This window comes from Tauraco erythrolophus, chromosome 14 (assembly GCF_009769465.1).
Source record: "Tauraco erythrolophus isolate bTauEry1 chromosome 14, bTauEry1.pri, whole genome shotgun sequence".
In the NCBI taxonomy this organism is placed as follows: Eukaryota; Metazoa; Chordata; class Aves; order Musophagiformes; family Musophagidae; genus Tauraco; species Tauraco erythrolophus.
This window is the reverse complement of record NC_141478.1, coordinates 19,166,434-19,180,626: the sequence shown is the minus strand read 5'-3', so window position 1 is coordinate 19,180,626 and position 14,193 is coordinate 19,166,434. Positions and strand designations below refer to the sequence as shown.

Here is a 14,193-nt window from a genome sequence, read left to right as displayed (position 1 = left end):
GCTCTGTTTTCTCCATAGATATACATGATTGTGACCAAGCCTGCACATACTGAAACATACTGACCTTCAAGAAAAAAAGCCAACCATGAACAGATGGCAGCAGGCAAAACCAGATGCAGGCAAAACCAATAACCAAAAAGAGAAGAGAAATAAACATTCAGCTGAAGTCTTCAATGATTTCAGGAGACAAAAGTTCACTCTAGGCTTGAAGAATACACCCATTTTGTTTCCTAACATGCCTCCATCTTAGGTCATAACTCAAATATTCTCACAGTGTCTGTATTGCTTCAACTCACTAAATTTCAAATAACAATAAATAACAATCTTTAAGTTGTTAGTGAAGCAATGTACTTTACCCCTCAGTAAAAGATAAAAAAGGCTGTCTCAAGTATAAGCATTTAATATGTTACTACAGGTTTCACACCAAGTTTGCCATGCATGCCACTTGTTTTTTTTTTTTTAAATAGGTAACAATTTACAAAAAAAAAGTAGAACTAAACATAATCCTCAGACTGGATCTTGAGACACTGTGGTAGCACTTTAGAAAGACAGTGTCATTTCAAATAATTTATCTTTAAACAATGCAAAGAAAGGATGAATATTTAGAAGAGAATACTCATGCTTCTATAGCTGAAGGCAAACAGTAAGTAATTGCAGACAGACCGGAATCATTAGCGTGGCGTTCTTAATGTCTAAGTTTCACGTAACTGCAGATGACTAAAGGCATCTCTGAGTAAACTTCAAAACTCGTTCTGTGGTTAAAAGTGTCACACTAAAGGCTTCAATGCCTCAGAATTTTAATCATATTTTGCAGGAAGCTTTGATAAGGCAGGGGGCTGATTTAAATAATCTGTAAGGGCTTTGTCCAAAGTATTAAAGCTGTTGCTTCTCTTGTAAAAGAAGTCAGAGAAAAACTGTGCGTTAAATCCTTACTGGAAGAGAACGGAGGCTCGTGCCTTAACAGAAGTGGTTACAATATAAGGCAAAGCCAAGGCACTGAGCAGAGATTCTTGCAGATTAAATCCAACTCTGGAAGACAGGATGTTTGTCTAAAGCCTTGGCAGTGGAAGATGGTTGTTCTTGGCACTAATCACAACCACTGAAGTCCTTCTGCTATATAGTTACCAAAAAAGAATGCATTTATTTTCTCTGGAACTGACAGAGTGCAGAAACATTAATGCAAAAAAATATCAGAGACCAGTTAGTAACTAGATGGAAATATAAATATTAACCCTTTCCTGGATGCGGCTACTACTGGTCTATCTAGTTCTTGGATCACAGGAACTTGACTGGCTATTACATTCAGTGCAACCTGCTCTGCGGATTTGAACAACCTCCCTCCCTTCCTGCAACATGATTTTGCCATCTGTAAAATAAGAGTGACTTACTTGTAGTGCTTTATGAACTGCAAGTAAGAGATGGTCTCTAGGAGCAAAATCTTCTTATTAATACCTGAAACCCAGTATGATGAGCTTGGGATGGATGTGGTGAAGGTGGTTCTAACATGTAGTAGCATGCAGTAAAGCACACGGGCCCTGCCTTGTGTCTCTGAGTGTCTGAAACATTGTTGTCGTTTGGGAAATCCCTTAAGCATAGGCTTAACCCCATTTAGGTCAAGTTGAGGTAACTATATTGCAGGCAGACTATGAAGGCTTTTTTTGTTGTTGTTTTTTAAATACTGTATGTGTTACAGCATTTGGTGAACTGGGGCATAAATGTCTTTTCTGTTTCAGAAGCAAGGCTGATAAAGCTATTATCTGGCAGTACATCCTTAACAAAACGCAATGTATTTATTGTCAAGCTGGAAAATGTACAACACAGTACAAACACGTATTTATAATATACCCATTGCCCCAGCATCTGACTGCTCTTTCCAAGACTTAATCAGGTCGACAGTTCAGTGACTTATGTTCAAGTAAGTATTTTAATCAATAACTTAGAATATACAATGCAATTCAAATGCAAAGATCATCAACTGTAATACTAGAAGAAACCTCTGTATTAACCTTTTCACTTGGTCAATTACACCTTACAAAACAGAAACAGCCACAACTGATTTGGAATCATATTCAGGGAAGATGAAGCATAGTACAGGCAATTATTCTAAAACAAATGGGTTATACTAACAGCCTAGAAAGTGTTGAATATTGATCTGTGTGGGATTGAAGATTACAACTAGTATTATTAAATTCAGCACGTTAAGAAGTGTATTAAGAAAATAGCCAGCAATGTTTTTTCACTGTCCTAATGCAATATCTTTTCCATAGACTTCAAAATGCTTCTGAGACTGCTAAATGAACATTTGGTTCAGTACCATGAGTGAATTTTCATCTTCAAAAGTTCTAAACTTCTGAACGTAATGTTCCATGGGCATTTTTTAATGAAGAGATTTTGACTTTATAGTGATACCAGTTATGGGTAAACATGCCAAAAGAAACCCTCTTCACCTGGAATAAACTTTCACAGTGGACATTTTAGTATGCTAAGAAGTCAGCAGCCCCTACTATCAATTTTTAAAATACATAAATATACTTAAAGAAAATAGCCATTAGAGAAATAATGTTTGTTATATAAGCTTTACATCATCCAAATTAGGCATGGATAAACCCCATATCTTAGTATTTCTCCTGCCACACTAGACATAACCTACTTGTACAGGTGGAAAACTTAGTGTATATATTGTTAAAAGACGCTCAAGGAAGGAGTCCAGCTCTCAAACTCTCAGAACAAAAGAGAAACAGAAAAGCAAAGGAACTTGTGAAGAAAGATAAGGTCAAAAGGGACCAAAGAATATAAAACATTTTGGTTTAGTTTTCAAGTCTTCAGGTGTTACAGTGCAAGCACAAAGAATTAACCTCCCTAGAGTCTCGAAAGTAGGGCCTAGAATGTTTTTAACACAAATTAAAATTATGCTGCACAGAAAATAAGGACAGCAAATTCACCAAATGCTTTTTTCTAGTAGGTTAAAATATCTATTTTAAAAGATTTTAATAGATATTAAAATATTTTAGCCTAAATGTGCCTAGGACCTCTACAGCCCCCATTTAAATATTCAGCTAACCAACCCTAAAAGAGGAGCTTCTTCAATCTTGTTTATGTTGCGAAGAATACATGGAAGAAAGCGACCATATGATCAGAGACATGATATATGCCTCTGGTGATGGATCCACTTGGTGAGCACGCAGAATGCCAAGAAGATCCCACTTTGACATGCAGTCATGCCAGAAACAGCCCCTGCTGGTAGCAACACCCAACTAGTTATACATGGAACTGGCCAGTGGCAAGATTTCTGGCACAGATTTCATATGGAGAATTGAAGTAGCCTAACTGTAGGTACACACACAGAGTTAGATCTGACATGGAAAAATGTTGAATGAAATGGAAACTGTAACATGTATAAAAGCAAAACTAGCCTTCCCCCAAAAAAAACCCAACACCACTAAGCATCCAACACCCTCGAATAACCCATGTTTGACTTTTGTATATATTTTTGTGTGGTTAACATGTGCTTTATTTTAAGGATATTGAATGGTCAGATATATATCACAAAGTAAATATTCGTAGTTTTGTCTATGCAGCAGAGCTTTAAATAGAACATTCTGCTCTGTCACCTGGGAATTCTGCCTTTTCCCAGCCTTGCAGATAGATAAAACTTCTGCCTTATTTTCCTTATGGAGCAAAATGATCCTTTGCATGACAACCGGTGCAACACAAGTCCCAAATACCTAAATGCAGGAAAAAAAAAAAGGAATTCCTTCAAGGGGTTAGTGTTGGTGAAGACAAAAATAAAATATACTTTATTTTTGTGGCCAGATAAATGCTACACATAATAGTGTGGCAGCATGACTACAGACTCCTTTGTGCCTTTCTTGGGGTTAAAACTTTAACAGGAAGGGAAGTCAAGAAGTGAGAGTTCAACCCTCCTAGAAAATCCAGCATATAATTACAGAACTGTCTTGAACAGAGTGTTCTTCCCCTGCAACAAAGTGCACTAATTTGATAGAAAACAGAAGTGTCTACTGCATTATTATTTTTAAAAAGTTTAAAAAGTGACAAGACGGCACTTATTTGTAGCTCAATAAAAGACAGAGAATAATCTTTAGGCAAAATGAATCGTGTTGTCAGATATGAACTGTTACGGGTATAGTGTTTCCAGACTCTAGTACTGGGGTTGCTTCAGCCTGCCCCTGGAACTGGGCCATGCCCAGTTTAGATTGATTCTCTTGTTAAACATCTCGGGGCTGAAACACGCAGCCCAGAACTCTGCTGCAGAATCTGCTTTACGCAGCGGCTGGGCTGATTACACAGTTGAGCACGATCTTACCACGCCTGCTGGAGACCTCTCTGTAGCTCACAAGCACCAAGCTGAAAACAGGAACACACAAAATTTCAACGCTGTCACTTTTGCTGACTCCAACTAGGAAGCATGAGATCCAGGGGCCTGATCTGATTCCAGGCAGTTGATATGGGACATGCTCTGCCAGAATTACTGAAACTACCAGCTGCTGGAGAAATGAATGCTGCTTGCGTTGTGCCTCAGTACCAGGTCCTCCTTCTGCCCAGCGCTGACCGAAGCAGCATGCTTGGCAGCGCGTCCCCCTGACCACTGGGATGGATGGATGCAGGGATGTTGCCTCTTGGGCTGAGGTGCACCCGCGTGGCTCTACCCAGTGCTGCATGCACTCAGTGACATTTGCTCAGGGATCTCTGCGTTGCTCTCCACTGAACGATGCACTGTGTCTAAGGACAGAGTTCACGCGTTAAAGGAAGAGTGACTCATGAACCAGATCCAGCCTGTGCATCTGTGCCTCCAAACTAACCTATTAGACTTCGGTGCAGGTACTATGGTCAGGCAAAACAGCAATTTGTAATGGACTTGTAACTCATATGACCAAACAGTTTCTGCATTTGGCATTATAAACTTTGTGGCACAGAAACATGTTGTTCCATTAATGTGAACAACCGCAATATGTTTCATGTGTACTACTGTGAATACAGAAAAACAGATTTCAGGAATCATGACAGTTATGGGCAGATAACTCTCTTTGTTAATCATGATGCAGCCACATAAGGACAAACTTCTACAGTATAAGGCACAAAAAAAAAAAAATCCAAACCCAGAGATTAAAAAAAATGTAGGGAAGATAAATGTAGTGATGGTACATGCCATACTTTTAATCAGTTTGGACTGATTAAAACCAAAAATGTGCTCACGAGCTAGACGTATTTAGACTGAGGAGGTTTCTAGATTATGTATTCATCCCTTCATTAGAAATTAAGTAATGAAGATGCAGAAAATCAAAGGGAAAGGAACAGATTAAACAAGAGCCTAGCCTTCAATTTTTTGTTTTAAAACTTTTCTTACTTTAAGGTTTCTGATGTAGAAAAGTTTACACAAATTATAAAATGTTCAAATTATTTTCTGAATAGTTGGGGAAACAACACTAGACTATTTGTACACAAACAACTTTGAGGCATTTTGCTTTTAATTTGCATACAGTTCCTTAAAATGAATTTCACATGAAGAAGGGTGAGATACAACAGAGCTCATTTACCATTTCACAAGTTAACAGAACAAAGTAAACATCTGTCCTTCTTACTAACTAGCTTCCATCCCTTACTCCAACTTGTCACGTGCTGCTGCAAGTCTCCATGCCAAATACACGCATGTACTAGTTCCAAACTCCACAGACGTTCACATGTGGACTTCAGTGGTACTGCAAATTATGACAGCAAGAAAAAAATTGAAATAGACTTTAGATGAGCTTATATTCTCTTAATTTTTCCCAAATGAAGACAAAATTCAAAGTAAAAAAATACTTCAGTTGTTCGGTTCTGCTACTTGTTTGACTGTGATTCCTCTGTGGAGCACATAGCTAAGGAGAAAAGAGAATAATACTTTCTGTCAAATAAGAGGGGGCATTAAATCAGAAATAGAGAGGTCTCAAAATAACTGTGCTAAAATGGACTTCCCAAACAAATTTAACTGGAACACAATTTGAGCATGCTCTTTCCTTCTATATACTGATAAAGTTTTTTAGCTCTACAACTTCCATACATAGTTGCATTTGACCAGGCTTTTGGCTTCTTTCAAACTGACAAATACCATCCTGATGGAAATGGGTTACAACAGTATTATACCTACAATAAAATACTGGCATGGTGCTAGACAGCATCATCTTTTTTCATGCTTTACTGAGACCAAATAATAGCTTAAACACAGGTTGAAAGGGAAGCAGTAACAAATCTTGTCTTGCAGATCTTTCCAAAGCAGAGATGGGAATGTGAGGCTATCCAGGTAAAAAAAGAGAAAGAGCCATAAGCTGCAAAGAAGCTGGACCTACCAACAGCAGCAGAAAATCCTTATCACTAGAGCTGTCTTTTTTTCAGATCTTACACCAGTAAAAACAATTTAGCCTTCTACCTCAAAATTTACGGGAAGCCTTTTTTTTTGGTGTAGGAATTGTTAACATCAAGATTCTGTGACACTGCTCTCAGTGAGTTGAGTGAAAAAAATCAAATCGATTGTGCTGAAGTGGAAGATTACAGAACTCGAAATTGCACGTCTCTGATAGCAAGGGTTTGCATACACACACAAGCCTACACATCACAGCACGCCTGTCGATGCCAGTGATTCCATTTGGGATGTGCCAATTCTTTTCCTCTCATGATTGTGGATTCTCCAGCAACTCTACTGAGTCTGAAACATGTCAGTACCAGAGAAGAGACTCTAACAATAAAAATCTTTGTACACTTTAATATTTATTAATTCTCTAGTCACTTTTTGCTATATATTTAACACTAGCGTGACAAAGTTCTTGATAATTGTATCTCATGCAGGTAACTTAAATGAGTTAGCACTATCTAAACTGGTAAACCTACCACTAGGGGGGTTACTTTTGAGACTACAAGACAAGTATTTCTGCAACAATGACAACTAGGTGGGTATGCATATAACATAACAGGCTCAGCTGAATGTACTTGGCAGGTATCTAAATGACAGCATGGCCTTCAGAAGGACTGGAGTGGCAACATCCTCTGACCTAAATAGACTTGACATTATTGTTTAAGAGGGCTTGAGTGGAGTTGGAGGCATGTTGGAAATCATTGTTAGGAGAGATGGTGTTTCTGTAGTTAGTCAAATAGTTTAGCTTTTGCTAGTTAAAGTTTCTGTGATTTGTCTTCTTTCTTTGACAGGGTAAAATGTGTTACTCACTCTACCCATATTGCTATTGTTTAGGTCACAACAGAGATATTAAGAGCATACCGTACCTTTCTGCAGCTGAAGACAAAGATTGCTGATAGATTGCTGCTATTGCTTCTCTGCAATTCCTTGGTAAGTACATTTTCATTAATACCAACTTTGAAAAAACTCCCTAGAGTTCAGATTTTTAAAAAATATATTACAGGAAAAGCATACTTGTAAATCACTTACTCTTTTCTCCTACAATACCCACAGGTTTCAAATCAAAATAATTATAAATGAAATTATCAAAAGAATAACAAGAGTTGTGATAGTCTTTTGTTGTACTGGGCATTTCCCTTTTTAACTAACGTACATTCTAACAGAAATCCCACAGTACAATCCAGATAACTTCAATTATAAAACAAAATGCAAAACTCTTCAGTCCAATGTTAGAGCATGTGTATGTGTGTATAATACTGTAAAAGTAGTCACACATTAGAGGTATATAATCACAACAGCATTTTCCTTCATGAACCTGCTATTATTGAGGCAGTGACAAGGTTTCAATTTCTTTGTTTTCTGAGCTCTTTAAAGAATGGCTATTGCCACATTTTGTAAACCTAAGTACTGTACAAGCAGAAGCTTGTTGGTATCAGGTAAGGAGTAATACTACTAGTGCAAACAGGTGCAGAGAGAATTCCTCCAGTTTTGGGGTGAACCAGCTATATAACACTAAAAGAGGACAGGCATCTTCTTCAAACCCACACTCATGCGTGTTTCTCCACTCAGACATACATCCTTCTCCATCTTGGTCGTCTTTTTACAAGGGTAGTTGGGGGAGAACCACCAGCTCATGTGATATTTATCATATGAAAGATTTCTTGACTGTTTTCCTATTAATATTATGAATGTTTTATAACAAGTCAAGGAATGATAAATACCTCAAGCATCAGGAAAGTGACAATAATACTGACTTAGTATCTTTAGTAAAAAGTGAAACATTCTCTCCTGAGATATAAGTCAAGGAAGGAACAGGAATGATGAACCTAACACTGTACCATTATTTGATCATCATGCACCTCAGCTGACCAGATGAGAAAGAACAAGTGTTTATTGCCCTCTGCTCATCCAAAGCTATGACAGGCAGTTTATTTAGGTAAGTGCTTGGCATACCAGAATGTTGTCAGAGCAGTTCTCACTGTACTGTCCCCCTTTAGCTTATTTCTTTAAAAGAAAAAAAAAAAGGAAAAAGAAAGAAAAAAAAAAGAAAAAAGGAATAAAAATCTCAGCAGGTTAACCCTCATCTTCTCTCAGCTCTGTGGGCAGAAATTTGTATTGCTGTTGGCGGATCTGAGCCAGTTTTTTCCTTGCCTCTTCCAGCTCTCTTTCCTTCTTCAGCATCTCCTCCTGGGCTGCAATGATCTAGAAAACATGAATTAGGACAGCAGGGAATGTCTATAAAACAAGATTTCTTTTTCTGTAACACCAGTCACAGCTAGGCCTTGAGCATTCTTCAGACCAAATTTCAATGACTTCATCAGGAATTGCTCAAATATTTCCAGGTTCCAAGAGTATGCCATCAAGAACAGTATCGTATTCCCACTTGTTTCTTAAAGAGGACTAAAAAATGTACCAGCATAGCTTTACCATGCATCCATGATGGATTTTATAGTACTGTGCTCCCCCAACATTCATCGGGGTGGGGGGTTAGCACATGTAGGATAAGCACCATGTCTTAACATAATGTTTGAGTGACAGTAAAATTGAACACTCATTACTGCAGATATCCACAGTATTTTCCTGCATCTCAAAATGTCAAAGGAAAAATTACAGTACTACAGACGTGCAGAAATGATAAATTTCAGTATCTTTTAAGTAGTGACCACAGTACATGGTGTTCCTCATTCATAACAGTGAATTCAGAAGTTGGTACAACCTCAAAGACTTGGAATCTATTTTTAAATATTGTTATTATTTCCCCATATTTATTATGGTCACAGTAATGAAATGTCATCAGTTTTTATCTCTCACTCTGTTTCTTTAATTATGTATATACTTACAAAACCAGTGTTACATTAAGATTTGAGAATATTTAAAGTACATAAGAGAAATTTGAAAAGAACCATTAACTTCATCAGAACAAAAATGAAAGACCTTGAACAATGGTAACTGCTATTACAGTGAATGCTCAATGAAGAAACGTAGACATCTTACAGCCTATCACTTTGCTGTTATGTCAGTGATTACCTAACAGTGAGGCATAAAGTAATTTATTATAGATTTCTACATAGATTTGTCCAGCCTGCAATGAAGTAGATGGACATTGCAACACTATGCCATGTTTCTGTGATAGTTTTACTCTGCTTTACTTCTCGGGTGATTGTACCAACCTGAGCAATGCCTCCCACAAACTTTGTTTTGACCACAACGTCGTCATCCTCTGCTTTCCCAAATGCTGCTTTTTGGGCCGCCCTGACAAGATTGTCTGATGCTCGCTTGACAGCATTTCCTGCGGCCTGTGAAAAAAACACAGGAAATTTAGTAAAAACAAAAGTGCATAACTAACAGGGATTCATCTGAGCATCCAAACTAATACATCTTTGCTTGACTACACAAGAAAGGTGTATTTTGTTCTGGTTTTCCCAGTGAAAAGCAAATCAGTCTTGCAAAATCAATGGTACAGAGAGGAACACAATTCCTTTATTTAAGAATCTGGAAGTTGGGAAAATCACAAACAAGATTTTTCTTCCCTACAGTTGATGAAGTCACAAGCTGTGCTATGCACAGCACTGATGAGAATTTTTTTTTGAGGAAGAACAGAACATGAAAGCTAGTGTATAAAGAAACAAATTAAGGCAATTAAGTTTTTTAATTAATGGACTTTCATCAGAGCAAATTAGCCACTTACATAGCCATGATTATCTCACATTCAAACTTTCATTTCCTTAAAAATTCTCAGATTTCTAAAGAGAAATAGACAAACATTTGTAATACCTCTTTTGATGTCTAAACTGAGTCATGTCAGTAATTGTGCCTCCAAAAGGAAAAGGTAACTAAGCTACCTCCATTCTAACACTGACAAAGCTATCTTTGCTATACCATAACACATATTGGCAGTAGAGATTCCACACTGCATGCTCAGTAATGACCGTGTCCACAGGCACTGGTTTAAGGGATACAGAGAAAGATACCAGAAGAGTGGCCTTGGAATCTCCTACTGTGATCCCCATGGAGATGGGTGGAAGAAGAATCCTCGTCATAAAAAATGCAAACTTGCCTTCAGCTAAAGCTGAAAGATGGAGCTGACACCTTTTGTGAAGCACTGGGGTCTTGAAGACCGTTGGCTAGGAAATACCCGGTGCAGACAGGTGATGGTAGTATAGGGCTCAGCATCGTAAGTTCTGGCACTGAATATGCTCCAGTGTCCTAAAAGCTAGTGAAAGTGGTAGAAAGCTGGCTCTGGGAGAAGAATGGTCCATAGTTTAAAGGGTACTGCATATGGAGGTCTAAATGAGATCTTTCATATACCACTAGCAGTCCTTTGAATTTGTGAGTACCAGATAAGTCTTATGTCTGATATTTTGTATTTTAAACTGGTTGATACATCAAAATCTGACCTATGCCCCCTTTTTGGCTCTTACTAGAATCCTCCTCCTTTTCACCTTTTTATCTATTCATCAGTGTCAGGACAGAGGCAGGAGAAGAAACACCTGGGCTGATGTGGAGTTAGGGCTAAGACAAGTGCTGTATGGTGCAATTGCTCACCACCTCTTGACCAAAATCCAGCCCGTTTCTGTCTAGCAATCTTGGAGCAGGAAAATCCCAAAACCACAATCCTGGAAGACAGAGAGTAGGCCTCGGGAGTGGAATGATGGGCGAGACCCAGCAGGGATAGCAACCATTGGGAAAGAGAGACTATCCCAAACAATCTTTCCAATTTATAGTGAGAATGACATTACATGGTATGGAATCCCTATTTGCCAATTTAAGTGTCAGTCACTCTAGCCACGCTCCCCCCAGGTTCTTGGATATCTGAGTCATTAGCAAAAACAAGTTGAAAAGTCCTTGATCACTATGGATACCTGCATACCATGGCTGGCTACAAACTAAAAGGGTCTTATCAATTTTCTTCTCATCGAATCAGATGCCGCAGTCTTCTCAAAAATGCAGCTTACATTAGAAACGTAGCTTTTCTGAACAGAAAACCGATTCTATGATTCTGTCCCAGTGAAACCAGGACAATTATACATACAAATACTGAAAGGTGGGCCCCTAAATGTATTCCGAGTGCTTTAGCAATAAACAACTTAAGAGAACGAGACAGAACACCATTCAAAGAAGTTTCTACCTCCTGAGCAAGAGAATACCTAGATCACCTGCTACCATGGATAAGTCTTCAGTGCACAGTGGAACGCTATGGAGACAATTCTTACTTAATCGCAAAGAATTTAGCTGAGATTCCAAAAGCAACATGTTATCAACACTCCTGCAGTAAATGCATGCAAATGAAATTTGAGACCTGTGTGCTACAGCAGTGGATTGCATGTCATTCAGCTATTTGTACTGTGTACATTTAAACCAGCAGAAGCAGGTTGGGACAGACATAGGTACAACTGTCCTAGCTTAATTTACTGCCCAAGAAGTGTTAGTTAAAGCTTACATGAGGTCAAGGAGGACTGGATAAATTAAGAGGAGAAAGCCACTGAAGGTTACTAAACATACAGAATCTGCATCTGGCTCGGGAAGTTCCAGAGTTGAAAATGCTTGGAATCTAAGAAAACAGTAGAGAATAGTATCATGCATGCTTACCCTGTTCTTACTTCTTTAAGCATTTCCTAGTGGCCACTGCTGGAATCAGGATACAGACTGGGCTTAATGAACTTTTAGTCTGATCCAGTAAGGCTGTTTTTGTATTAAACCCTAAGCCCTAGTATCTAACAGAAAATCAGTCAACACCAGCAATAATCAACATTAATGCTTTCACAGTGTGCAGAAAAAGGGTAGGTACTCGCAGTGTGACAGGCAGTCAGAGAGAACAGGAGTTAGAGTTCTCTGTCCCGTGGTTCCTGATGTCCCCAGGTGTCATGTGTGCTGAGAACACTTGTTCCCTCACAGGCTGCTGGCCAAGACAGCCTGCTCTCACATGCTGGAGACACACTGGCTCTAGGAGGGGAAGCCATGAGGACCAGCTCTGAACCTGCCCTCCACCTCCCCCAAGTCCTATTCTATATTTCCAGCTTCATCTCCCTTTCAATTTAACTCTCTTCCCACCTGAAATGACCCAAGGACAAATTATTTGAAATTTGTTTTGCTTAGTCTGGAGCTTATCTGAAGAGAACAGAAACATTTCCATTTGTTTCATTAAGTTTTGGAATAGGCTCTGTAACAGTGCATTCCAAGTTAGCATTCATAGGAAATGGAGTTGAAATCATTCTCTCAAAGCTTGTAGTTGTTTGTGGGGTAGGAAAGAGAAAACTAATACACTCAAACTCCCAAACCTAACCTAGTTATTAAAGGTATGTAAAAATATTTTTGCTGGAGGCAAAGGCAGCTGAAAAGCTTCAGTAGTAGTTTTGGCAAATCCACCAGTAAAAATATTTGGTAGATATCAACTCACTGTTTTTGCTGTGGTAAAGGGTATTATTTCCAGGTGCAAACTGCTTTTCCCTTCATTATTCATTTTGGGACTAATCCGAAGCTTGGTAAAGTGGCAAAGTTCAATTTCAGTCATTTTCTTTTCACTTTTCATAAAAGTTCCCTTCCAACTTTTTGTATTTGATGTCTATTTAATAATATTTGCTTACAGTGACTGAGTACCCTGAATTTCCTGGCAGAGCTGAGAAAACTGAGAAAATCTCTAGTACTTGATTTTGTTCCTGTTTCTATTGTTTGTTCTTCACTTAAAAATTTTTCAGACCCACCTTGGTGTTTGGGTGTTAAAGTGCAGGTTGTATTACAGTCAGAGCTGTCTTCCAGCTACTGATACCTCCCTCACAGACCCTTCACAAAGTCAATCTATATGAATCCACTATAAAGCACTAAAACTATCTCATCCCTAGAGATAACATTAACGTGCCACTGTGTTCTAAAGAAACAGATTTTTCACACATTCATACGTTTATTTTTTCCTCCTAAATATTTAAGTCATTCTTCTACTTTGAAAAAAAAAATTATGACATCAATTCCTCTTGCTCAGACAGATAGTTAGCCATATGTATTTCTGTTGGACTTGATTCTGCCTATCCATACATGAACTGTTACATTGAGTGTCCATTAGTAGCATCTGTGCAAATAAGAGAAAAGGGAATAATTACTATCACCAAAGATACTCCAGGTTGATGGTATGAAAAAAGGAGCTAAAATAGTTCTTACATTCCAGGCTCAGCCTGCAGGACAGGATGTCAGAGAAGGCTGTGGCCATTTTTAAAATGAACACCCTTAAACAAAACTTTTGGAGACATTAGATTTTAGTCATCATAACACAGTGTTAATTCAGTACGAGTTCAGAGAAGCTCAACATGAAATGGATGTGTAATGTAATAGGGAACCAGTTTCATGTAAAAATTTAAATCAGACTTTAGTTGAGAAGTTGCATCAGCTTCTGACCTTGTTTTTGTCTGACAATGATGCTCCATTTTAGAAATGTTACATCTACAATTGCTGTCTCTTGACTCCTAGAAACAAAGGAAAACTGACCACAAACCAGGCTGGCACTTAGGCAAGAACTGTGTTGAACACATACATAATCTTGCAGAGGTCAGGCAGATACTCACGTGCAACCAAGTTAAGTGTGCTTACCTGCTTGCAAGCTCACTGGGAGTCTAACTGAATGCAGAATAATTGCAGAGAAACCAACTATATTCAGTTACTATAAAAATGCATGTAGTAAACATTCTCAGCTCGTGTATTCCTGTGGCTTGTCACGAATATGAATCTATCAATATTGCACCTAAACCAGGGCTTGGCACAGCCCAGTCAACATTTGCATCTCTCAACATCTTTTAAAA

General features: G+C 38.3%; 1 protein-coding gene across 1 annotated transcript in view; it reads right to left on the bottom strand.

Moving 5' to 3' along the window:
* Window positions 1–8,476: 8,476 nt before the first annotated feature.
* The window catches only part of TLN2 (talin 2), a 184,219-nt gene continuing 178,502 nt past the window's right edge, over window positions 8,477–14,193 (bottom strand). The window contains exons 57-58 of the mRNA XM_086620595.1: window positions 9,577–9,702; window positions 8,477–8,608 (exon numbers count right to left, since the gene is read on the bottom strand). Of these exons, the coding sequence (XP_086476721.1) occupies window positions 8,480–8,608; window positions 9,577–9,702 (255 nt within the window). The 3' untranslated portion in view covers window positions 8,477–8,479. The remainder of the gene's footprint in view (window positions 8,609–9,576; window positions 9,703–14,193) is intronic.